The sequence below is a fragment of the Nerophis lumbriciformis genome, linkage group LG22 (assembly GCF_033978685.3).
Source record: "Nerophis lumbriciformis linkage group LG22, RoL_Nlum_v2.1, whole genome shotgun sequence".
NCBI classification, from domain to species: domain Eukaryota; kingdom Metazoa; phylum Chordata; class Actinopteri; order Syngnathiformes; family Syngnathidae; genus Nerophis; species Nerophis lumbriciformis.
In genome coordinates this window covers 20,902,429-20,927,877 of record NC_084569.2, presented here as the reverse complement: position 1 = coordinate 20,927,877, position 25,449 = coordinate 20,902,429, and the positions used below count along the sequence as shown (strand labels likewise).

Below are 25,449 nucleotides of genomic sequence, written 5' to 3'. Positions count from 1 at the left end.
TTCGCCCAGCAGGGATTGTCAAGGGCTCGGTGGACTGCATTCTCAACACTCCCTGGTGGTTATCGGTTGCCAGCTTGTGTCTTATTTCCAGAATCTTCAGCACTTCTCTGTAACCAAAGGGAACCGGATGGAATTCGGGTCGTTTATGACTATGAAGGTCATACACAGTGTCCAAAGTGTTTGTGCCAATGAGAACAGAAGGCTGTGAAGAACGCAGGTCAGGGACAACAAGGGCAAGAGTGTCAATGTCCATCTCCTCACCGACAAACTCTGCCGGGAATGTTATGCCAAGCTCTATATATCCAATATAAGGCACGCTCTGTCCGTTGGCGCCCTCTACCTCAAGGAGATTGTTCAAAGGTTTTACTTCATGATCTGCGAGGTAGGTGTTGTAAAACGAGTGCGAAACTGTTGTGACCTGAGATCCTGTGTCAAAGAGGCAATGGTATTTGGCTCCTCGGATTTTGATCACTCCAGTGCTTCTGGTGCCAACCAAGCCTTTTGGTATTGAGGCTTGAAAAGTTGAGTACCGGCTATGGGGACAACGATCGGTGGCAGCTCCCACTTGTACCCCCAAGGAAGCTGCATGCAGTTTAACGGCTTACGGCTCTCTCCGGATTGTTGCTTGAGCTTGACCTGTCTCCTCTTGTTCTCCACTAGAGCGGGGTTTGGATTGTTTGGGGAAATGTGTCCTTCTTGCCCACATTTGAAACAAAACCAAGGCTTTGGCGCATTGCTGTTTCTTGGTTTCTGCTTGTTCTGTTTATGATCTGTTCTGTCAGTGTTCTGTGTTTTTCTAGACAACAGAGCGGACATCTGCTCTTGAAGCTTTCTCAAATCATCAATAGCACTTGCATCTGAAGAATGGCCACAGGAACATTGAGTAGCGCTCTAAGTCTGTAGATTGACACGATGTTTAACTGAGGGAATGTGTCTTTTCATGAGAGCATCTTTGGTGTACTGTCTGTCTTCTTCAGTTCTGAGCATGAAGAGTAAATCTGCAAAAGAGGGCGGCTGATCCTTTTTCTGTTCCAATTGTAACTTGTTTATCACAGTATTGTCCCAGCAGCCCCTGCAAAACTGCTTCAACAGGTGTTTGTCTGTGTCACCTGCCGGAATGCCACCTCGTTTTATCACGCCACTGATTGTTAATTGGAGTCTCTGCAAATATGAAGATGGTCTTTCTCCATGGTCTTGGAACGTATTTAAGAACTTGGCAAATAGTTCCTCTCCATCCTCAACAGTAGCATACGCGGAGTCAAGAATCCGCAGGAATGTGGTAGGCAGGGCGTTTAGTTCCAAATGTTTGACTAAATCAGCAGCAGGGGAAAGGAGACTTTCGATTATGCGTCTGGTTATGTGCAAAGGAGCAAGACTAGGATCAGCACTTAACAACTCCATCTGTGTTTTCCAGGCTTCATAGTCTGCTTCATGAGGGGGTTTCGGGACTTTTCCTGAGAACGTGCGCAGCCGTAATGGAGACAGTAACTGAGTGTTAACATCATCCAGGCGACGACAAGTCTTTGGACTTCGGGGGGGGGGGGGGGGGGGGGGGGGCTCATGACCAGACAGTGAAATCCTTGGCGCTGTCTGTGGGTTAGAAGGGCCTTGAACACGGAGCACGTCACCGCTAGACACTCCGTCCTCGGTGTCATCCGCCTCCATATCGTTATCATCTTCTTCATCCTCTTCTCCCCAAACAGCTCCAAGATGAGAGCTAATTTGGTCCATAGCTCCTTTTAAAACATGCTCGAATGGACGACCACTCTCCCGTGAAAGGCATCTCAGAACTTGGAGATAGTCCACAGATTGGTGTTGGGGCTGGAGATGCTCCGCTGTGGCTGCGGCACCCTCTACCAAAAGTAAGTTAACAACAACTTCACCGGTTGCTGTGTGCGTCATATATGGCAAAAACGGTTTTAGCTTTTCTAACGCCGCAACGTGTACAAACTCAACGGCCAGGTTTTTGTAATAAGGGTTTTGACTATCATAAACAATAATCGCTTTCTTAACGTCACCATACCTGCTTAAATTATCAATAATTTCTTTCTCTGTTTCAGTGTTTGTTGCACCACTAACAATTACCATATGAGCAATGTCCATACCACTTTCTACAAAGTAATCCATCTTTCAACTCAACAAAAAAAAGATATATGTATATACAAAAGGTCGTATCAAAAATCGTTCACACTGTCAGGCTCCTGGCTAGCTCGCCAATTGTAACGCTTACATGGGCTAGGCGGGTTAAAAGTATAAACCGTGTAACAGAAGATGGTTCGTCTAGGAGCCTGAAGTATGAAAGATGACGACAACTAGTTATCTTGGTTTCGACTGCATTAAATGTATTGACACATGAATATAAATGACACAGATGACACAATAGAAAAAAATAAAAATAATGCCCAAAACAAAAATACAAGATGCAGTCCTGCTGCCTTCGTGGAACCAGTTCACAGTTCAGTTCAAAAGGTACGCAAACGCTTTTGCGTCAGTCCAAAAGTTCAGTTCAAAAACAAAAGTAATCCAAAAGGTTCGCCGCAGAGGAGAAAAAAATGCTTGTCCTACCGCGTAGTTGTTTAGCTCGCCATTTGTTGAGTTGAGTTTGAAGGTGGATAGGAAGCTCAGGTTGTTTGGGTCAACGGGTATTCCTTCCCGTAAAAAAAACCTGACCTGAGTAATCGAGGGCAAAACAACATACCATGCACGCCCTGATAATCGAACATGCCGGCTCTAATTATGAAGTTTACAAAGTGTAAGAATGAGGAGATTTTGTGAGTTTCTTCTCAAGCGCGTCTCACAGCACCGCAGCCACAGCAGACGGGAGGGGGTGGTAAAGTGACCAGCACTTCCTTAAAAGGAAGTGAGCGGCAGGAAGTAACCCTCCACAATAAAAGTCTTTGCACTGTATGCACATTTTCAATGGGTAATTTAAATATGGGTTACACGTACACACAAAAACCTGCCGTGCGCCTCTTTTGAGGGCAAAGGTGAGATGTATCATGGAAGTGTGTGTTGCCTTACGCCAATATCGTCTCTCACGTACACACATACTTTGGCGACACAATGTAAAAATATCAAGGCAATGAAACAAAATTCACATTTTGGCTAACGCATTTAATGCTTCATATTGACTTTCATATATTACCATTTGTGAGGAGGTCTGTTAATTTATCTAGGCGGTTATTTTGCCACATACTGCAGTCACAATGTGTTCATGTGACCATAGGCGGTGATCTACATTTCTGCCAGTGGGTACTTGGTGTGTGTGTGTGTGTGTGTGTGTGTATCAAATAAAAAAAAAATAGACGTTCAGCGAAGTTAATATCCCATATGATTTGTGGGTTTGTTATTTTGTAAAACGGACCAAACTCGCCACAAAATAATACAACAAGATTGATTTAAAAAAAATAATTTTAAAGATTGGAAGTTGCCATCAATTCCACGTGGGATTGTCTGTGGGTGCTCGGGCCCCGAAGCACCCACGGGATTGGCGCCTATGCATGTGACTCCAACACCAACCTGGCCAGTCAGGCGGACAGTTGCAGCCGCCACACTGCAAAAAGTCAGTGTTCAAAAACAAGAAAAAAAAAATACAAAAATTAGGGGTATTTTATTTGAACTAAGCAAAATTATCTGCCAATAGAACAAGAAAATTTGGCTTGTCAAGACTTTCCAAAACAAGTAAAATTAGCTAACCTCAATGAACCCAAAAATACCTTAAAATAAGTATATTCTCACTAATAAGTGCACTTTTCTTGGTAGAAAAAAAAGAAACCTTTTTGTTTAATATGTTGAAAAATATTCTTAAATTAAGTAAATGCTAGTGCCATTATCTTGACATAATGATATGCGCTCGGCATCATGATTTGTTTTTCATGCTAGAAGTAAGAAATCATTACTTTAAAAAAGTAGTTTTATACTTGTGAGTGTTAATGACACAGCTTTGCATCAGTTGATATTCTAGTTTCAAGCATGTTTTCCCTAATATAGGTCATAAAATCTCAGCAACAAGCTGTAATCTTACTGAGATCATTTAGGACCAAAACCCTTAAAACAAGTAAAACACTCTAACATAAAATCTGCTTAGTGAGAAGAATTATCTTATCAGACAGAAAATAAGCAAATATCACCCTTATTTGAGATATTCAATCTTACTTAAATTTCAGTTTTTCCAGTGCAGTGGTTGCAGCACATTGGCATTGGAAATAGTGGAGGAATGTCCCGACTTCCTGTCATGTACGGCTGCTACCCGATGTAGCTCTCCTGGGTTTTAATAATAAATTTAATAATCCAACAATAGTCAAATATTTGTGTATCCTTTTTTATATGCTGACATGTTTAAATTTAAAAGATTGCAAACCAACTATTACATAATTTTCACATAAAACTCTATAATCTTGTTGTGAGCAGGCTACTTTAACACATTTTGTTGTCAGTTACACAAAATATATCAACTTTGTGGGTCATCAGAGTCACCTACCTCTTCTAAAGTTTTTTTGCAGCGACTATCTTTTCAAACATGTTGCAGTACTATATGTACGGTCCGCTTGTCTGGGTGCGCATACTTAAATACGTCTGATTTTTTTCTTATGTACGCTGTTTTCTGGATTTGAAGGTATGCCAATTGTTAGTAAGAAATCCACACAACTCTTAATATATAAGGCCCCAGGTGTGGTAAATCAGTGCTCAAGGCAGAGGTACAGTGGCTGACAATAAGGAAAACTAAACAAAACAAAAAATAAGAGCACTGGACAGAAAACAACACACACAAACAAGTCCAACTTGTCAAGAGCAATCATGACAGTAGCCTGCCTTAATAAAACGGATTCCAGACATTTAAATAAATATAAAATAAAGGGAGGGTGAAGGGTGGTCTTGGCAGAGGGTCGCTAAACTGCGTCCCCGCCATGAAGGAACCAGAGGAATGGCCCCTGGTTGAGGCCTTGTGGCCCCAAAGCCATTGGGGATGAGTCAGGTGGCGTTGGCTGCAGCTGGTAAAGAGAGCCAGAGGCACACGATGAACGCTCTAGCAGCAGGGGAGCTCCACGCACAGGTCACAGGCATACTTGCCAACCTTGAGACCTTCGAATTCGGGAGATGGGGGGTGGGTTTGAGGTGGGAATCGGGGTTGGGGGGAGGGGGGGTGTTTGGTGGTAGCGGGGGTGTATATTGTAGCGTCCCGGAAGAGTTAGTGCTGCAAGGGATTCTGGGTATTTGTTCTGTTGTGTTTATGTTGTGTTACAGTGCGGATGTTGTCCCAAAATGTGTGTGTCATTCTTGTTTGGTGTGGGTTCACAGTGTGGCGCATATTTGTAACAGTGTTAAAGTTGTTTATACGGCCACCCTCAGTGTGACCTGTATGGCTGTTGATCAAGTATGTATTGCATTCACTTGTGTGTGTGTAGAAGCCGCATATATAACGTGACTAGGCCAGCACGCTGTTTGTATGGAGGTAAAGCGGACGTGACGACAGGTTTTAGAGGACGCTAAAGGCAGTGCCTTAAAGGCACGCCCCTGATAATGTTGTCCGGGTGGAAATCGGGAGAAATTCGGGAGAATGGTTGCCCCGGGAGATTTTCGGGAGGGGCATTGAAATTCGGGAGTCTCCTGGGAAAATCGGGAGGGTTGGTAAGTATGGTCACGGGCCTTGCTGCTCTTAGCGCAGAGGGCATCCGCGAATATCCATTGCTGCCGGTGGCAAGGAGGAAGATGTCAAGTGCGAGATGTGCGCTTCTGCTATAGGCGAGCTGGAGGTAGTGTCTGGAGCAGACCCACCGGAGGCGGAGGTTGCGTCTGGAGCAGACCCACCGGAGGCGCAGGTTGCGTCTGGAGCGGACCCACCGGAGGCGCAGGTGGCAGGGGCATTTAGAGCGGACCGGACCCGGACCTGGCGGTGCTGTCTGGAGCAAACCAACTAGAGGCTGAGCTGGCGATGGCGTCTGGCACCCACTCACCGGAGGTAGAGCTTGCGACATCCCCCCCGGAGAGCTGTGAGTTCCCAGTCGCACAGCAGCAAGTAATACCCACCTCACCAAGAGATGGTTTCTAGACGCCCTCCCTGGCTGGAGGAGTAGCTGTAGAATAGAGGTGCTCACGGAAATACCTAGAATAGAAGCCAGCACTGGGCGGACGGAGGCTTGGAGGGAGGTTGTCGCTCCCACTCGTGCAGTTCCCCCACAGCGCTTGCATGGAACCGGAACGAGTGGTGTTTGGGTCTTCGGCGAGTGTAGCGCAGGAACTGGAGGCGACAGGGCCTTCACCTGGCATGGAGGCAGAATAGGGGTTGTTGGAGCTTTGAGGAACTGGGGAGCTGAAACTGGCAGTTGTTGACATTTTGGAAGCTGGGATGCTGGTTGTGGTGGGGGCTGGGCTTTGGGAAGCTGGTAAACTGGACCTGGTGATAATTGAGCCCCTGAAAGCCGTGGTGTTGGTTCTGCCGCTTTGGTGAGGGTGAGCATGCTTAGCAGAGGCAGGACAGCTGCTTCAGTAAGAGTGAAAGAGTCCGTGCAGCCGTTTGGCAGCGGATGCTTCTGCGCAATTCCGGCTGTCCAAAACTGATATTGATACGCGATATCAGCAAAAAAACAAGTATTGGATTAAATCGGCTTGTATTTAAACGTCAATACAAGCAGTCTAAATGTACTCCAAAAACCACACAAGGTTGGTCTTTTTAGTCTATTTGAGTAAAGTCATTTACAAAAGGTAGACGATAGTCTACATGGTAGACTATACAGGCTAGATAGAGCTAGCAGCTACACAACAGCTAAGCACACAGGCGTACATAAGATAGACATACACAACAAGTGTCCTAAATTGAAGCATTTTACAGTTTACAACATGACAATTATTAATATAAACAACTATCAAATAGTTATAGTTGCATTTTACTTACAGATACGAAATCTCCATTATCCAGTAACAAACATGTCTGGAACATTTAACCTACGACGCCATGCATTTAATCACATTTTTGTGACCACGAGCTTCGCCAAAACCAAATAACCGCTCCACTTCCGTGTAAAGATTTGTTAGAAGGATTGTGTTTTTCATACCAACCATTGGTCTCTGAGTAATTTCACTTGAACAAGCCTTTTCTAACAGTAGACACTACAAAATAATATATATGTGCGCTATATATGTGCTGATATCGTATTAATATCGGTATCGGCCAATATTGAAGGTTCCAATATCGGTATAGTATCGAAAGTGAAAAAGTTGTGTCGGGACCCCCCTATTATTTACAAGCTCCACTAGTCCTGGATTTATCAAGTACAATTCAAATACACTGTGCAATGCAACCACATAAACAGGCATATTGTTAAAGAATTATCTTTTTGATGGTGTCAATCAAAACTGAATATTATACACTATATTGCCAAAAGTATTTGGCCACCCATCCAAATGATCAGAATCAGGTGTCCTAATCACTTGGCCCAGATATAAAATCAAGCACCTAGGCATGGATAATGTTTCTACAAACATTTGTGAAAGAATGGGCCGCTCTCAGGAGATCAGAGATTTCCAGCGTGGAACTGTCATAGGATACCACCTTTGCAACAAATCCAATCGTGAAATTACCTCTTTCCTAAATATTCCAAAGTCAACTGTCGGCTTTATTATAAGAAAATGGAAGAGTTTGGGAACAACAGCAACTCAGCCACAAAGTGGTAGGCCACGTAAACTGACAGAGAGGGGTCAGCGCATAGTGCAAAGAGGTCGCCGACTTTCTGCACAGTCAGTTGCTACAGAGCTCCAAACTTCATGTGACCTTCCAATTAGCCCACGTACAGTACGCAGAGAGCTTCATGGAATGGGTTTCCATGGCCTAGCATCTGCATCTAAGCCATACATCACCAAGTCCAATGCAAAGCGTCAGATGCAGTGGTGCAAAGCACGTTGCCACTGGAGTGATGAATCACGCTTTTCCATCTGACAATCTGATGGATGAGTCTGGGTTTGGAGGTCGCTAGGAGAACGGTACATTTCGGACTGCATTGTGCAGCGTGTGAAATTTGGTGGAGGAGGAATTATGGTATGGGGTTAGTTTTTCAGTAGTTGGGCTTGGCCCCTTAGTTCCAGTGAAAGGAACTTTGAATGCTCCAAGATACCAAAACATTTTAGACAATTCCATGCTCCCAACCTTGTAGGAACAGTTTGGAGCGGGCCCTTTCCTCTTCCAACATGACTGTGCACCAGTGCACAAAGCAAGGTCCATAAAGACATGGATGACAGAGTCTGGTGTGGATGAAATTGACTGGCCTGCACAGACTCCTGACCTGAACCCGATAGAACACATTTGGGATGAATTAGATTGGAGACTGAGAGCCAGGGCTTCTCGACCAACATCAGTGTGTGACCTCACCAATGCAGTTTTGGAAGAATGGTCGAAAATTCCTATAAACACACTTCACAACCTTGTGGACAGCCTTCCCAGAAGAGTTGAAGCTGAAATAGCTGCAAAAGGTGGATCATATTGAACCCTATGGGTTAGGAATGGGATGGCACTTCAAGTTCATATGTGAGTCAAGGCAGGTGGCCAAATACTTTTGGCAATATAGTGTATTTATAAAGGTGGTCTTGTTATCCAACTCTTATAGTTAATAGTGCAGGTGTACCAGTTTTTGAAGTGAGTGCAGTTGCTACATAAGAAAATCCTAAAAAGTTTGATTTTATGGATTCATTAAAATGAGAGGTGTGGGAGGGAAAAGCTAGTTAGTGTGCCAAGATACACAGACAGTAGCCCACAACATCACAGGACAACCTTCCTTTAAAATCTATTATGTTTCCTAATTGATTGACTCCAGAAATAGCTGGCACTGTGAATGGGAAATGATGATATATATTTAAGGGTGACCAGGAGAATTAATTCAGTTGTGTGGGAGATGGAAACGGGAGAGAAGCCTTCCTGGCGCAAACTCCAATCAATAGCAGCACGACCTTAAACGTCCATCTGATACGCCAGAAAGCAAAGCGATCGTTGAGCTTTGTGTCCATTTAAGCACAGCTTCCGACTGTGAGAGGCTCCATGACCCCAACACAAGGGCATGCAGTCGGACAGTCGGATGGATGGATACTTTGGTCCATATTGTAACGTCAACTACAAAACATACACTCCCTTGCCTTAATAAGAGACAAATAAACATTTGTTGAGGGCCAGTCGTGAGATGCAAACAAAAACAAAGTGACACTCACAAAAATAAATGTATATTGTTTCTTGACCAGATGTTAAAATGGTGGGTAGCTAGTTGTGTGTCTGGAGATGTGATGAGAGGGCCTAAAAAGGAGTGTCGTGAGTCAATGATTCATAAGACTGAATAATTCAATGCTCGGATGCTTGTAGTGCACTACGCCCCTGCTGAACCTGCTCCATCCGTTGTGGATTTGAGACGTATACCTCTGCACATCAGAAAATACAACTAACATTAAAAACATATAACTGTAGTCTGCGTTCATTTATGCATATTCAACAGGAAGTTTGTTTAGAGGCAAAAGCTTTTTGCAACGCATGAACATCTTGTTAATAATGCGAGCCGTCATATCAATGTTCTTCTGTTGGGCTATGAAAAAATACAGGACGACGGGGGCAAGACTGGGGGCAGTACTAGCATGGCATCTAACAAAGAAATGGGCGCCACATCAATTGCAAGTGTGTATTAAGAGTGGGGGTATAAGATTTATTGTGGATGCTCACTGACCGAGACCACCAGCAGGCCCGCAAAGGGAGCACTCATCATCCATGTACAGTGCATGCCATGAACATGTGTTTGAACATGGATGTATACCATAATCAATCAATCAATCAATCAATCTTTATTTATATAGCCCTAAATCACAAGTGTCTCAAAGGGCTGCACAAGCCACAACGACATCCTCGGTACAAAGCCCACATAAGGGCAAGGAAAAACTCACCCCAGTGGGACGTCGATGAGCATAATGCATTTTTTTGCCATCTCTTATTACTAAACCAAGCCAAACCGCATCAATCTCATGCTGGTTTCTTGGCAAAAAAATAAATTAAAAAAAATGATATATGGTCTGCTACGGTCTTATTATTAATCATTGTCTTTGATTTTGTATCGCAGCATTTGAAGTTTAGCCTGGAAACAGGAGTGAGCAGAGAGAGGGTAACTGCCCTGACTGGTAAGTAGGCCAATGTTTTGTCTGCTTTTTTTTCTTAGGGAATCTTTAGTGAGGATGAAGTCACCACTTTATCTAACAAGCTTACCAAACACACGCACGCACGCACGCACGCACGCACGCACACACGCACGCACACGCACGCACACACACACACACACACCTTGCAAACTTACACATGCATGATGTTTTGCTGAACAACTTGCTTGCATAAAAAAAAACACTATGAATTATAAACAATTACCGCCCGAATGCAGCTGAGATAGGCTCCAGCACCCCCCGCGACCCCGAAAGGGACAAGCGTTAGAAAATGGATGGATATAAATACAAACCCCGTTTCCATATGAGTTGGGAAACTGTGTTAGATGTAAATATAAACGGAATACAATGATTTGCAAATCATTTTCAACCCATATTCAGTTGAATATGCTACAAAGACAACATATTTGATGTTCAAACTAAAAAACATTTTTTTTTTTGCAAATAATCATTAACTTTAGAAGTTGATGCCAGCAACTTGTGACAAAGAAGTTGGGAAATGTGGCAATAAATACTGATAAAGTTGAGGAATGCTCATAAAACACTTATTTGGAACATCCCACAGGTGTGCAGGCTAATTGGGAACAGGTGGGTGCCATGATTGGGTATAAAAACAGCTTCCCAAAAAATGCTCAGTCTTTCACAAGAAAGGATGGGGCGAGGTACACCCCTTTGTCCACAACTGCGTGAGCAAATAGTCAAACAGTTTAAGAACAACGTTTCTCAAAGTGCAATTGCAAGAAATTTAGGGATTTCAACATCTACGGTCCATAATATCATCAAAAGGTTCAGAGAATCTGGAGAAATCACTCCACGTAAGCGGCATGGCCGGAAACCAACATTGAATGACCGTGACCTTCGATCCCTCAGACGGCACTGTATCAAAAACCGACATCAATCTCTAAAGGATATCACCACATGGGCTCAGGAACACTTCAGAAAACCACTGTCACTAAATACAGTTGGTCGCTACATCTGTAAGTGCAAGTTAAAGCTCTACTATGCAAAGCAAAAGCCATTTCTCAACAACATCCAGAAACGCCGCCGGCTTCTCTGGGCCCGAGATCATCTAAGATGGACTCATGCAAAGTGGAAAAGTGTTCTGTGGTCTGACGAGTCCACATTTCAAATTGTTTTTGGAAATATTCGACATCGTGTCATCCGGACCAAAGGGGAAGCGAACCATCCAGACTGTTATCGACGCAAAGTTCAAAAGCCAGCATCTGTGATGGTATAGGGGTGCATTAGTGCCCAAGGCATGGGTAACTTACACATCTGTGAAGGCACCATTAATGCTGAAAGGTACATACAGGTTTTGGAACAACATATGCTGCCATCTAAGCGCCGTCTTTTTCATGGACGCCCCTGCTTATTTCAGCAAGACAATGCCAAGCCACATTCAGCACGTGTTACAACAGCATGGCTTCGTAGAAAAAGAGTGCGGGTACTTTCTTGGCCTCGCCTGCAGTCCAGACCTGTCTCCCATCGAAAATGTGTGGCGCATTATGAAGCGTAAAATACGACAGCGGAGACCCCGGCCTGTTGAACGACTGAAGCTCTACATAAAACAAGAATGGGAAAGAATTCCACTTTCAAAGCTTCAACAATTAGTTTCTTCAGTTCCCAATCGTTTGAGTGTTGTTAAAAGAAAAGGTGATGTAACACAGTGGTGAACATGCCCTTTCCCAACTACTTTGGCACGTGTCGCAGCCATGAAATTCTAAGTTAATTATTATTTGCAAAAAAAAATAAAGTTTATGAGTTTGAACATCAAGTATCTTGTCTTTGTAGTGCATTCAATTGAATATGGGTTGAAAAGGATTTGCAAATCATTGTATTCCGTTTATATTTACATCTAACACAATTTCCCAACTCATATGGAAACGGGGTTTGTATAATGTACCAACAAGCTGTAATGTACTCACTTCTTCAGGTACACCCGCGCAGTTTAATTATATCCAATCTCAATACTGGATCAAAAATTCAGCCTTTGCAAATATAGGAATCACAGGCCTATAGCACCAAATTATGGGCCTCTATGCACAAGACCCCGATAGCCCCCCTCATCTGTTTTAAAGGGGAACGGCACTTTTGTTAAATTTTGTCTATCATTCACAATTCTTATGAGAGATAGGAAAACATATTTTTTTATGCACTCTAACTCATAAATAAACGTAAATAAAAGTCAGCTAACAATGGAGTTAATGGTTGGTTATTTAGAACATACTCATAATCTGTTTATGCAATCAAAGTTGCTCATATTTGATGACCTTGTTAAACATAATAATCATTCATTAATAATCTTATATAAAGCATTTAACAAATTATTGCCGCCTAATCTACAACGTTTTTTTATAAGACGAGTGCAGGCTCATAACTTGAGAGGCTTTGGATATTTCTCATTGCCGAGAGCTCAAACCACTCGTAAACGTTTTTGTGTGTCTGTATGCGGAGTAAAACTATGGAACAAACTGGACTTACAACACAAGCAATGCCAAACTATTAATCGATTTAAACTATTATACAAACATGGGGTCTGGTTCAAATATAGAGATGAGGGTCTTTAATTTGACCTGCTGTTGTACTCTGTCTCAAAGTGTTAACATGTGCTCAATGTTTCCTTACCATTATTGCTATGTTGTCTATTACCATTGTTGGTATTTTGTCTATTACCATTGTTGGTATATTCATTATTCCTACATTGTTGATACAAATTATTGTTACAGTGTTACCTGTGGTAATGCCACTATGATACAACATCTGTATTATAATCCTTGAACAAAGTAACAGTGAAACTCATGTGAATAATCACTGAATTAAATAAATGATCTTCTTCCCACTCCGTTTCAGGCAAAACTGGACAATCATGCATTATATACAATACATTACCTTTTGCACTATATTAATTTATGTTATTATGTGTTGTCAACTTTGTACTTTTTTTTTTTAATTCTTTTTTTTTATGTCATTGCCTGAAATAAATAAATAAATGAAAAAAGAAAAGAAAAATGGGAGCCATGATGTCATTGCGCCCATAAAAATCACAAAAATAAACATCCAAAAAGTACCAACATTACTCCATTTACATTTTGTGATGGGATTATTAACCAAGTATTAGCGATATTGTTATTATAAGCACCAACATTAAGGACCTACTTTTAGTCGCGCATTGATCACAGAGCGGTAACTAGCCTGTGCTGCTATAATATATACACCTCGGTCTCCTTGGACGTATCCTCGCTCATCCATGCGGACTGGACATTGGCCGAGAGTTGGTGGGCGGCCGAGGGTGGAGTCGGCTCTCTTGGTTGCTTTGTTGGGTCTGCTCCTGTCCCTGGCCATGCTCCCACCACCCCAGCAGACAATGGATTGGAACACCGCAGAGGCCACCACAGTGTATATTTTTGTTGTTGTTGTTGTTGTTTTACTTTTGTGGCTGTGTGTAGAAGTGGCTGGTTGCATCAGCTCTGCTCTTTTAATGTCTTTAATGTCCTTCTTTGATGTTTCCCTCTTACACATGTTTATGGGTGCTATGGCTATGAGGTTTTTTCCTTGCCCCCTCAAACCCCCCCTAGCGTTTACCTGTTTCTCACCATTTTTGTAAGGGGCGCCGGAAGTTGGCAGACCCATCAGCGATCCTGTTCTGTCTCCCTGTAATGTTTGTCTGCTCTTGAATGGGATTGTGCTGAAAATCTTAAATTTCCCCTTGGGGATTATTAAAGTATTTCTGATTCTGATTCTGATTAATGACATCATCAGCCGGTGAGTTGTTGGATCGTCTGTGAGTTAGGGAAAGTTAATTTGAGATTATAAATCATGCCTTTCATCTGGATGGTAAAAGGTTGTGGACATAAAACGAGAAGTTGGTCAACTTAGACCCGGAGATGGCAATTAAAAACACAAAAAGACACTCGTATGCCGCCACTTTTTTTTTTTTTTTAAACCTTTCGCAAGGATTATGATTATTTTTTCATCTAAATGGTAAAACATAAACATCCCATCAGTTGGCATCCCACATCTGCGGTCCCCTCCAAGGGTTCTCATTGTATCCCATTGGGTTGAGTTTTTTCTTGCCCTGATGTGGGATCTGAACCGAGGATGACGTTGTTGCTTGTACAGACCTTTGAGACACTTGTGATTTAGGGCTATAAAATAAACTTTGATTGATTGATAACGCCCCCCCCCCCTGCCCCACTTCCACACCCCTGATATGTCATATAACAAGGAAATTAAAAGAACCAATCATGCGTGATAATAATAGATGAATTGCTTATATTATATTATATAATTAGTGCAGTAATTAGTGCAGCAAAAATAGACAGAAGCATTATATAATGAAGGAATACATAGAGAATGTACAATATACTAACTAAATGATAATACATGTATTAGTTCAGGAAATGACATCAAACTATGGGTTTCATTAAACAATGATAAATGGATGAATTCAAGATAACAGCTAAATCAGTGGTTCTTAACCTTGTTGGAGGTACCGAACCCCACCAGTTTCATATGCGCATTCACCGAACCCTTCTTTAGTGAAAAATAAAAAAAAAAATTTTTTTTCAAATTCAAGACAAAGTTATATGTTTTTGGTAACACTTTAGTATGGGGAACATATTCTAAGTAACAAAGACTTAATTTTGAGTTTTTTGGTTAAGGTTAGAGGGTTAGGACCAGGGTTAGAGGGTTAGGGTTATAATAAGGCCATGTCGAATAAGGCATTAATAAGTACTTAATAATGACTAGTTAAGAGCCAATATGTTACTAATTTGCATGTTAATAAGCAACTAATTAATGGTAAATATGTTCCCCATACTAAAGTGTTACCATGTTTTATTACTGGTGCATAAAATGACCCGTGCATGAACATCCACCTTATTCAAAGAACAAAACCAACACAGTGCATAAACTCACAACAAATTACACACCTGCAAATCAGTCTGACTTCTGCTGTTGCAGTATCCGTAATGCGCCGATAGGGAGACGTTTTTATTTACACGATGAGTCGGGTGTGTCTTGACCTCCGCCGAACCTCTAGGGTTCGATCGAACCCAGGTTAAGAACCGCTGAGCTAAATCATTTGTCAGAATTGTCTTGTACCTTGTAAACATAAAAAGGTTGTACTGTTTCTTAAACTGACTCATATTGATGGCCCTTCCATAATTTCCCACTACATACGGATCTAAACAAAGTGTTTTGTGTTATGCATACAGATGATTCAATAGTACTTGATGTATTTTTCAATGACAATGTACTACTATAGGTAATGTTCAATGTTTGAGGATTAGAAGTTTGGTGTTTTCGGCATGATGTACTATTTCAACTGTCATTTCTACAGATGGGTTGGTCAATAACATAAGCTTTTCTTTTAAGTATTGATTTAAGCATCTGCTAGTGTTTATAGTTGTAGCTTGAATCAGTCTATTTTCCAAAAATGTCCATTAGGCTTTTTTTTAAGTTACACAACTGTATGCATGGGCAGCACGGTACCCCGCCTTCCGCCCAAATGCAGCTGAGGTTGCGGAAGACGGGGTACACCCTGGACAAGTCACCACCTCATCACAGGGCCAACACAGATAGACAGACAACATTCACACTCACATTCAAACACTAGGGCGACCCTGAAAGGGACAAGCGGTAGAAAAATGGATGGATGGATGGAACTGTATGTATGTCCTGTGACTCAAGAAAACACGAGTGGGAGAACAAAAATCATGATTTTACTGACCCCACGTGTTTATAGTTAGAAACTGCAGCATCATGTGAAAAGGAAGCAAGCTTTGCTTCCAACGCTGACTACATTACCCACAATGTATTGTGTTTTCAATATGGCTTCCTACATAGCTGGTTGAGTTTAGCACGCAAATAAATAAAACACTGTTTCATGTAACTGCTCGAAGGCAGTATTTCGGACAAGAGAATGAAACTGTTGCGTGTTACGGCGAAATACGCCCATAGTCGTCGTGTTTTAAAAAGTTACGGTCGTTACCTGGGTTCGTCCTGTGTCGACTTGACAGCTCCGGGGGACGCGGCGCTGATAGTCGGGTCAAGCCGGGAGATAGTGCGAAGGCTCGGGTCACAGGTGGAGGTGAGGACGGGCTTCATCACCCAGGAGGAGGAGGACGCTCTTCTGCGGGAACTGGAACCTGGTTTGAAGAAGAAACGCTACGAATTTAATCATTGGGATGACGTAAGTTGTAAACCATAGCTTTGTATGAATAGTTTTACTATTCGGAGGTCAAGGGTCACTTGATTAACAAGTTTGGCGCCTAATTATTTAAAGGGACAGTGCACCATTTGACTTCTCAGAGCGTATTTTGTAATAATTGAGAAGCACTGCGCTATATTCAAGCTGCCTGTTTTACTTAGATCGCCCACAAGCTAATTGATTGGCTCTGCGGCTCAACATGGATTGATTAACGTGCACCCCGACTTAAACAAGTTGAAAAACGTATTCGGGTGTTACCATTTAGTGGTCAATTGTACGGAATATGTACTGTACTGTACAATCAAATCAAATCAAATCAACTTTATTCTACTAATAACAGTTTCAATCAATCAATGAATCAGCTGCTTCACTGCAATGAGTAAAAGCTAATAAAAGCTTCAATCAATCAATAAAACAAAACAACTTGCACTGAGCCTAGTCTATAAAATCCGCTACACCTCCCTGATACCGAAGTACATGTCAAACTACTTCCATAACGTAAATGACCGCCATAACCACAACACCAGGGGGGGCTCCACAAACCACGTTAAACCCAGATTCTGATCTAACAAAGGTCTTAACTCACTGTGCCACATCAATATGGAATGCACTCCCAAAGGTGTAAAAGAAAGTGCATCTCTATCCTCCTTCAAAACCGCACTAAAAGAACACATCCAGGCAACTACAACCCTTGACTAACACTCTCCCCCCACCACATCCCACCTCCCCGGATTGTAAATAATCAAATGTAAATAATCAAATGTATATATTTGTTCTTATGCTTTCTGAGCTCACTATGTTCTCTGCTCGCTGTACATATCCTACCAAGTCAGACCTACACTGTTTCAATGTCTATTTCTCAGATGATATAATTGTTGATGACTGAAGTGCTGATATCAACCAAACCTAACCCCCCGCCCCAACCCCCTCCATGTCCCACTCCCCGGATTGTAAATAATGTAAATAATTCAATGTATATACTCTGATGATTAACTTGTGTGATGACTGTATTATGCTGATAGTATATATTTGTACCATAAATTGATTAACGTGGACCCCGACTCAAACAAGTTGAAAAACTTATTCGGGTGTTACCATTTAGTGGTCAATTGTACGGAATATGTATTATACTGTGCAATCTACTAATAAAAGTCTTAATCAATCAATGATTGACAGCATGCAGCAACTGACCAATCAGCGGTCAAATCTGGCGACGGGTAATTAGATACAGGTAGAGCAGGGGTGTCAAACGTATGGCCCGCGGGCCGGATAAGGCCCGCAAACAGGTTTTATCCGGCCCGCGGGATGAGTTTGCTAAGTATAAAAATTCACCTGAAATTTTTGAATGAAATAGATAGATAGATAGATAGATAGTACTTTATTGATTCCTTCAGGAGAGATCCCTCAGGAAAATTAAAATTCCAGCAGCAGTGTACAGAATTGAGATATAATTTAAAAAGTAAATAATTGGGGTATAAATGGAAACAAAATAGAGAAATATTACAATAAGAATAAAAATAAAAAGCAACTATGAGAATACAAATATAACAGTAAAATAAGAATATAACAAGAGAAACAGGCAGTAGTGACCATGTTATGAAAAAGTATTGCACTGTTATTGTTTTGCATCCCCTGTCATCCTAGTACCCCCCTCCCCTCCAGAGAGGAGTTGTACAGTCTAATGGCATGTGGGACAAAGGAGTTTTTTAGTCTATTAGTCCTGCACTTGGAATGAAGCAGTCTAGCACTGAACAGGCTCCTCTGGTTACTGATAACGGTATGCAGAGGGTGACTGGCATCATCCAGGATGCTCACTAGTTTTTCCACAGTCCTCTTCTCTGCCACCGTCACCAGTGAGTCCAGTTTTATTCCGATCGTAGAACCGGCCCGCCTGATCAGTTTCTCCAGTCTGGAGCTGTCCTTCTTAGATGTACTGCCCCCCCAGCACACTACGCTGTAGTACAGAACACTAGCAACCACAGACTGGTAGTACATCCACAAGAGTTTTTTACAGATGTTGAAGAAGCGCAGCCTCCTCAGAAGTACAGCCTGCTCTGTCCTTTCCTGTACAGTGGTCCATGAAATGATGCCACATACACTATATTGCCAAAAGTATTTGGCCAGCTATCCAAGTGATCAGAATCAGGTGTCCTAATCACTTGGCCCGGCCACAGGTGTATATAATCAAGCACTTAGACATGGAGACTGTTTCTACAAACATTTGTGAAAGAATGGGCCGCTCTCAGGAGCTCAGTGATTTCCAGCGTGGAACTGTCATAGGATGCCACCTTTGCAACAAATCCAGTCGTGAAATTTCCTCCCTCCTAAATATTCCAAAGTCAACTCTCGGCTTTATTATAAGAAAAAGGAAGAGTTTGGGAACAACAGCAACTCAGCCACGAAGTGGTAGGCCACGTAAACTGACAGAGAGGGGTCAGCGGATGCTGAAGCGCATAGTGCAAAGAGGTTGCCGACTTTCTGCACAGTCAGTTGCTACAGAGCCCAAAACTTAATGTGACCGTCCAATTAGCCCACGTACAGTACGCAGAGAGCTTCATGGAATGGGTTTCCATGGCCGTGTAACTGCATCTAAGCCATACATCACCAAGTCCAATGCAAAGTGTCGGATGCAGTGGTGTAAAGCACGTTGCTACTAGACTCGAGAGCAGTGGAGACGCCTTCTCTGGAGTGATCAATCACACTTTTCCATCTGGCAATCTGATGGACGAGTCTGGGTTTGGAGGTTGCCAGGAGAACGCTACATTTCGGACTGTATTGTGCCGAGTGTGAAATTCGGTGGAGGAGGAATTATGAATAAATAACATCCTATATTTTGATTTTGATATATTTTTTTTATCTTGATACATTGAAAATGAACACCAATGAGTTTACTGATGAACATTATCACATCATTTATTCAGAAAGTATAAATAACGACGAATAAAGATAGAATATTATTAACCGCAACATGTAAGTGTAAAAAAAACAACAACAACATTATGACTTGTACATTTTCAGAATGTGCTTGTTCTATTTTTAAACAAAGAAAACAATCTGAAGTTGTCTTTATTTTTAAGTTATCGTGCCATGATTTTACCAGTCCGGCCCACTTGGGAGTAGATTTTTGTCCATGTGGCCCCCGATCTAAAATGAGTTTGACATCCCTGAGGTAGAGAGAAGAGTTGGCCTCCAAACCACAATGTGAATCATGAGCAAGTTAAAGAACAAATCAAAACGAGGAGCCTTCTGCTTTGCTTTGTTGTAGACATAAAACTTTCTGGCGTAAACACCACAGCTGTCACCGATATGAGAACAAGAAAACAAATTTCACTTTTAAATCGGCCGCTACAGGTGGCGACAGGTAAGTCATGTTCGTTTATGTACATTAGAAACTAGGGATGTTGCAAACAAGGTTTCCGATCACCCATGAGTGAGATCAGCTGGTACCAATATTGAACTAACTGTACCAATACTGTACATGTGTGGTGAGTGCTATTGACAGTTGAACAATGTCAACACAATATTTTAACTATTTCCTTATTCTACTTACAATACAACTGTTTGCGCAAAACAAAGTCGATAGTACACAATAACAAAAAAAAAAGAAGCAAAAGCTACTATCGACACATTAAAACACTTTGATTGTTGACCTTAAAGTCATCCTGTGTCCAGGGAATTATTCCTGAGTTTGTGAACATCACACAAAATCAACAAGAAATGATTTTGAGAAAATTAAAAGTTAAAAGTTAAAAGTTAAAGTACCAATGATTGTCACACACACACACTAGGTGTGGCGAGATTATTCTCTGCATTTGACCCATCACCCTTGATCACCCCCTGGGAGGTGAGGGGAGCAGTGGGCAGCAGCGGTGGCCGCGCCCGGGAATCATTTTTGGTGATTTAACCCCCAATTCCAACCCTTGATGCTGAGTGCCAAGCAGGGAGTTAATGGGTCCCATTTTTATAGTCTTTGGTATGACTCGGCCGGGATTTGAACTCACAACCTACCGATCTCAGGGCGGACACTCTAACCACTAGGCCACTGAGTAAAAGATCGATCCGATCTCTCTAGTATCGATCATATACTGACACTACACTTGTTATCAACACTACCAATTTATGGATCAATCCACCCTCCACATGTCGTGTACTGACTGTCACAATGCTGACACACCAACAATTGTTGTTATATTATTCTCTCTCGAGATCTTAATCTACTTGTTAATTTCCTCTTAACAACTTCTTACTTTCTGCTGTACCATGGTCCCACTAAGTTTACTAATCACAATTATTGGTGTTGTTTCAAGCTAGGTTTGCTGTTTGCTTTTAAAGCTTTACATGGACTGGCACCTCAGTATATCTCGGACCTCATCCAAATTTACCCTCCTGCGCGCACTCTGACGTCCGAGAGCCAGCTCCAGCTGTGGTCGGCCCTAAGCTCTGGAACACTCTGCCCCTCCATGTTCGAACTGCTCCCACAGTGGAGTGTTTTAGGTCACGTCTTAAGACCCACTTTTATTCTTTGGCTTTTAACGCTACGTGAGTTGTGTGGTCCTCTGTTGTCCTGTGTTTTTAAAATGTTGATTTCTATTTATTGTTTTAATTGGTTTTACCATTTAAAATCGTTTTTAATCATATTTATTTTTATATTTATTTTATATTTATTTTATATTTATTTATTTTTTGTTTTTATTCAGTCATTGGTGAAGCTAAGGATAATATTTGAATATTGTTTTTAATATTGTTGTGCAGCACTTTGGAAACTTTTTTGTTGTTTAAATGTGCTATATAAGTAAAGTGGATTGGATTGGTTATCTTCGCTATTGGCATGCTTGCTTCTGGCTTTTTCTCGGCGTGCAACATGTTTAATCTTGTCCTCCAATGATAATGCTACTTAAGATACTAAGAAAGGCAGTTAATTTTCCGTAATGAGGTGATTATTATCAGGTTGGGGGAGCGGCTCCACACTGTGTATGGAGACACATAATTAGCTGCTAGCCGCTTGTCAGCCAGAGAGCATCAGTGTTTGTGATCTGCATTAATAAGCCATCCATCCATTTTCTACCGCTTTTCCCTTTCGGGGTGAGGTTCTATCTCAGCTGCATTCGGGCGGAAGGCGGGGTACACCCTGGACAAGTCGCCAACTCATCACAGGGCCAACACAGATAGACAGACAACATTCACACTCACATTCACACACTAGGGCCAATTTAGTGTTGCCAATCAACCTATCCCCAGGTGCATGTCTTTGGAGGTGTGAGGAGGCATGAGTACCCGGAGGGAACCCACGCAGTCACGGGTAGAACATGCAAACTCCACACAGAAAGATCCCGAGCCCGGGATTGAACTCAGGACTACTCAGGACCTTCGTATTGTGAGGCACATGCACTAACCCCTCTTCCACCGTGCTGCCCACATTAAATAACATTAAGTGTAATAACCGATACGGATTGATGGATGGCACAGCCGTAATAAAAACAAAATATTTTTTTTACTCTGTTAATTGTGTTTTGTATATGAAATAAATTGAATAATTTGTTTCCTATGTATTCATTTCAATGGGTCTGTGGTCTGACTGGCTTGCGAAGAAGTCACCTTTTTGATTCTTCAAACAAACTATAGTTCTAGTCATTGCGATGTTGTACTTTTAAGGGTTTTATGTAGTCTTGTTTCTTTAAATGTTAAAATGACATTGTTTTTATGTTCATATTCTCAAAAAGTATATTTGCATCATGATTATAACTGAGTCACTCTTACCTCCTCTCATTCAGGCCATTCATGGATACAGAGAAACCGAGCGTGTGACGTGGGGGACAGAATGTCAGAATATCTTGAATCGGGTCCGGTCTGGCGCGTTTGCGGCTGGTAGCTCTCTCCTCGGACCTGTACACGTCCTCGATCTGGACAAGACCGGCTACATCAAACCTCACATTGACAGTGTCAAAGTAAGTCATCCTTAGATTAAATTCACATCAACACGAATGAATAACATATGTGCTCTTGTTTTCTTACCAGTTCTGTGGCAGCACCATCACTGGGTTGAGTCTGCTGTCAGATTGTGTCATGCGCCTGGTCAAAGGAGACACTCCCAGTGAGTGGCTGGACCTGCTGCTGCCCCGACGCTCCCTCTATATTCTCAGGTTTAACATGAAAAGCAGCCGCGATCCTACTCTGTTTTTATGGAACTAATAACGGCTTTATTAACTCTCACTACAGGGACCAGGCCAGGTATGACTTCACTCACGAGATCCTTAAAGATGAAGAGTCAGTGTTTAACGGAGAGAAAGTGCCTCGACAGCGCAGAATTTCTGTTATTTGTCGAAACCTTCCGGGATAAAAGCAACAATAACTCACCTAAATAATTTGTTGAAACTGGTGTATCAGCACTTTTTATTAATTTATGGACATCTGAGAACATAGCCAGTTCCATATTATTGAAGGTATCAGTCAATATTTTCATGAATCATGAACAGATTCCTTTTCAATTAATAAAAGGGGTCATATTATGATTTTTTCTAAATATAAAACACTTCCTTGTGGTCTACATAACATGTAATGGTGGTTCTTTGGTCAAAATGTTGCATAAATTATGTTTTAGAGACCGTTTTCAAGCGGCTTTTTGATTGTGTCTTCAGGATGTGTCTTATTTACGTGCCTCCACTTCGACAGTGTCATCTCCCCCGCCATATATGTTGTAGTTTTTAGCGATTCCATTCAGAGTAATGACAGATTAAGCTCAAACAATATGCTACTTTGTCTTAGAATTGGTACGAGCCAGTCTGCCCCACAACTTAGACTTAGACAAACTTTATTGATCCACAAGGGAAATTGTGGATAGAGGATAGAGAAAAATAAGGAACTTATTGACTACATTGTCAGACGACAATGCCAACCTCCGGCTAAGATCTTCGGTTAAATCTATCCCATGTGTGCAGATATCAGCTGATGTCAAAACTGGAAAAAAAAAAATCTCACCTATGCGGGCAGCACAATTCCCAGGCTCGGGGTCTTTGTGTGGAGTTTGCATGTTCTCCCCCTGACTGCGTGGGTTCTCTACGGGTACTCCAGCTTCCTCCCACCTCCAAAGACGTCCACCATCTTTGGCATACCACTAGTGGTGCACGTACCACAGTTTGAGAATTTCTGCACTAGAAAATGCAATTTCAGTAGAAATTGCATGTGAACGCTTAAAAGACGTAACAAAAATGCTAACAGTTGGCACATTAGCCAGATAGCATCAAGTAACAAAGTATGACTTCTGTGCCAATACCTGCAAAATGAGCAAAACAACAGCTAGCACAATAATAATAGATTTACTACCGGTACTTAAAGGTTTTGGAAAAAATGGATACACTAACTAAAAGTTGAACATATTTCACTTTAGAGCATACTTGCAAAGTTGGTATGCGTGAAGTAAATATTTGAAGTTTATACCTGCAAAATTAGCTAAAAAGCTAGAATATTAACGTTAACATGCTAACAGTTAACATGCATCAATTGATGTATTTGATTGAGGCCTATACCAGCAACAATTAGTTTAGAAGCTAGCATGCTATCTATACTGAACAAAATATTACTGTATTTTTCGGACTATAAGTCGCAGTTATACGACTTTTACTCAGGAGTGACTTATGTGTGAAATTATTAACACATTACCGTAAAATATCAAATATTATTTAGCTCATTCACGTAAGAGACTAGACGTATAAGATGTCATGGGATTTAGCGATTAGGAGTGACAGATTGTTTGGTAAACGTATAGCATGTTCTATATGTTTATAGTTATTTAAATGACTCTTACCATAATATGTTACGTTAACATACCAGGCACGTTCTCAGTTGGTTATTTATGCCTCATATAACGTACACTTATTCAGCCTGTTGTTCACTATTCTTTATTTATTTTAAATTATTCTTGGTGTTGGGTTTTATCAAATAAATTTCCCCAAAAAATGCGACTTATGTTTTTTTCCTTCTTTATTATGCATTTTCGACTGCTCCGAAAAATACGGTAACTTTTGTTTTTGCTCCGCTTTATTATGAGTTGAAAGCCAAAATCTAAAATGTTTACTATATACCGGTACACAAAATACCTATTCCTCTCAAATATTGTTCACAAATCTGTCTAAATCTGTGTTGGTGAGTATTTCTTCTTTGCCAAGATAATCCATCCCACCTCACAGGTGTGGCATATCAAGATGCTGATTAAACAGCATGATTATTGCACAAGTGTGCCTTAGGCTGCCGACAATAAAAGGCCATTCTGAAATGTGAAGTTTTGCTTTATTGGGGGGGGGGTCCAAGAAACAATTAGTATCTGGTGTGACCATCATTTGCCACACACAGTGCAACACAATTCCCTTAAACGGTTTCTCACAGTTTGTGCAGAAATAATTTTATGCAAACCAATTATTGCAGCAGCTGTCCAGCTGGCTGATCTCAGACGATCATGGAGGTGCACCTGCTGGATGTAAAGGTCCTGGGCTGGTGTGGTCACACGTGGTCTGCGGTTGTGAGGCCGGTTGGATGTACTGCCAAATTCTCTGAAATGCTTTTGGAGACGGCTCATGGTAGAGAAATGAACATTCAATTCACGAGCAGCAGCTCTGCTGGACATTCCTGCAGTCAGCATACCAACTGCACACTCCCTCAAACTTGCGACATCTCTGGCATTGTGCTGTGTGATAAAACTGCACATTTCAGAATAGCCTTTTATTGTGGGCAGCCTAAGGCACACCTGTCCAATAATCATGCTGTTTAATCAGCATTTTGATATGCCACACCTGTGAGGTGGGATGGATTATATTGGCAAACAAGAAATGCTCACTTACACAGATTTGGATTTGTGAACAATATTTGAGAGAACTATGTATTTTGTGTATAGAGTTAAAGTTTTAGATATTTGAGTTCAACTCATGAAAAATGAGAGCAAAAACAAAAGTGTTGCGTTTATATTTTTGTTCAGTGGAGTTGAGTCATTATCAAGGAGCATTTTGATGTTAGTTTGAGTAGAGAATATGTGTTACAAAAATGCAGGTAATCCAGGATAACTACAAATATTT

General features: G+C 41.5%; 1 protein-coding gene across 1 annotated transcript; it reads left to right on the top strand.

Annotated features, from left to right (window-relative positions):
- Positions 1-15,985: 15,985 nt before the first annotated feature.
- alkbh7 (alkB homolog 7) lies at positions 15,986-24,281 on the top strand. The gene is made up of 4 exons (XM_061973388.2): positions 15,986-16,369; positions 22,159-22,332; positions 22,403-22,527; positions 22,604-24,281. The coding sequence occupies exons 1-4, from the start codon at positions 16,100-16,102 to the stop codon at positions 22,722-22,724; spliced, it is 690 nt and encodes a 229-aa protein (XP_061829372.1). The 5' UTR covers positions 15,986-16,099; the 3' UTR covers positions 22,725-24,281.
- Positions 24,282-25,449: the final 1,168 nt, after the last annotated feature.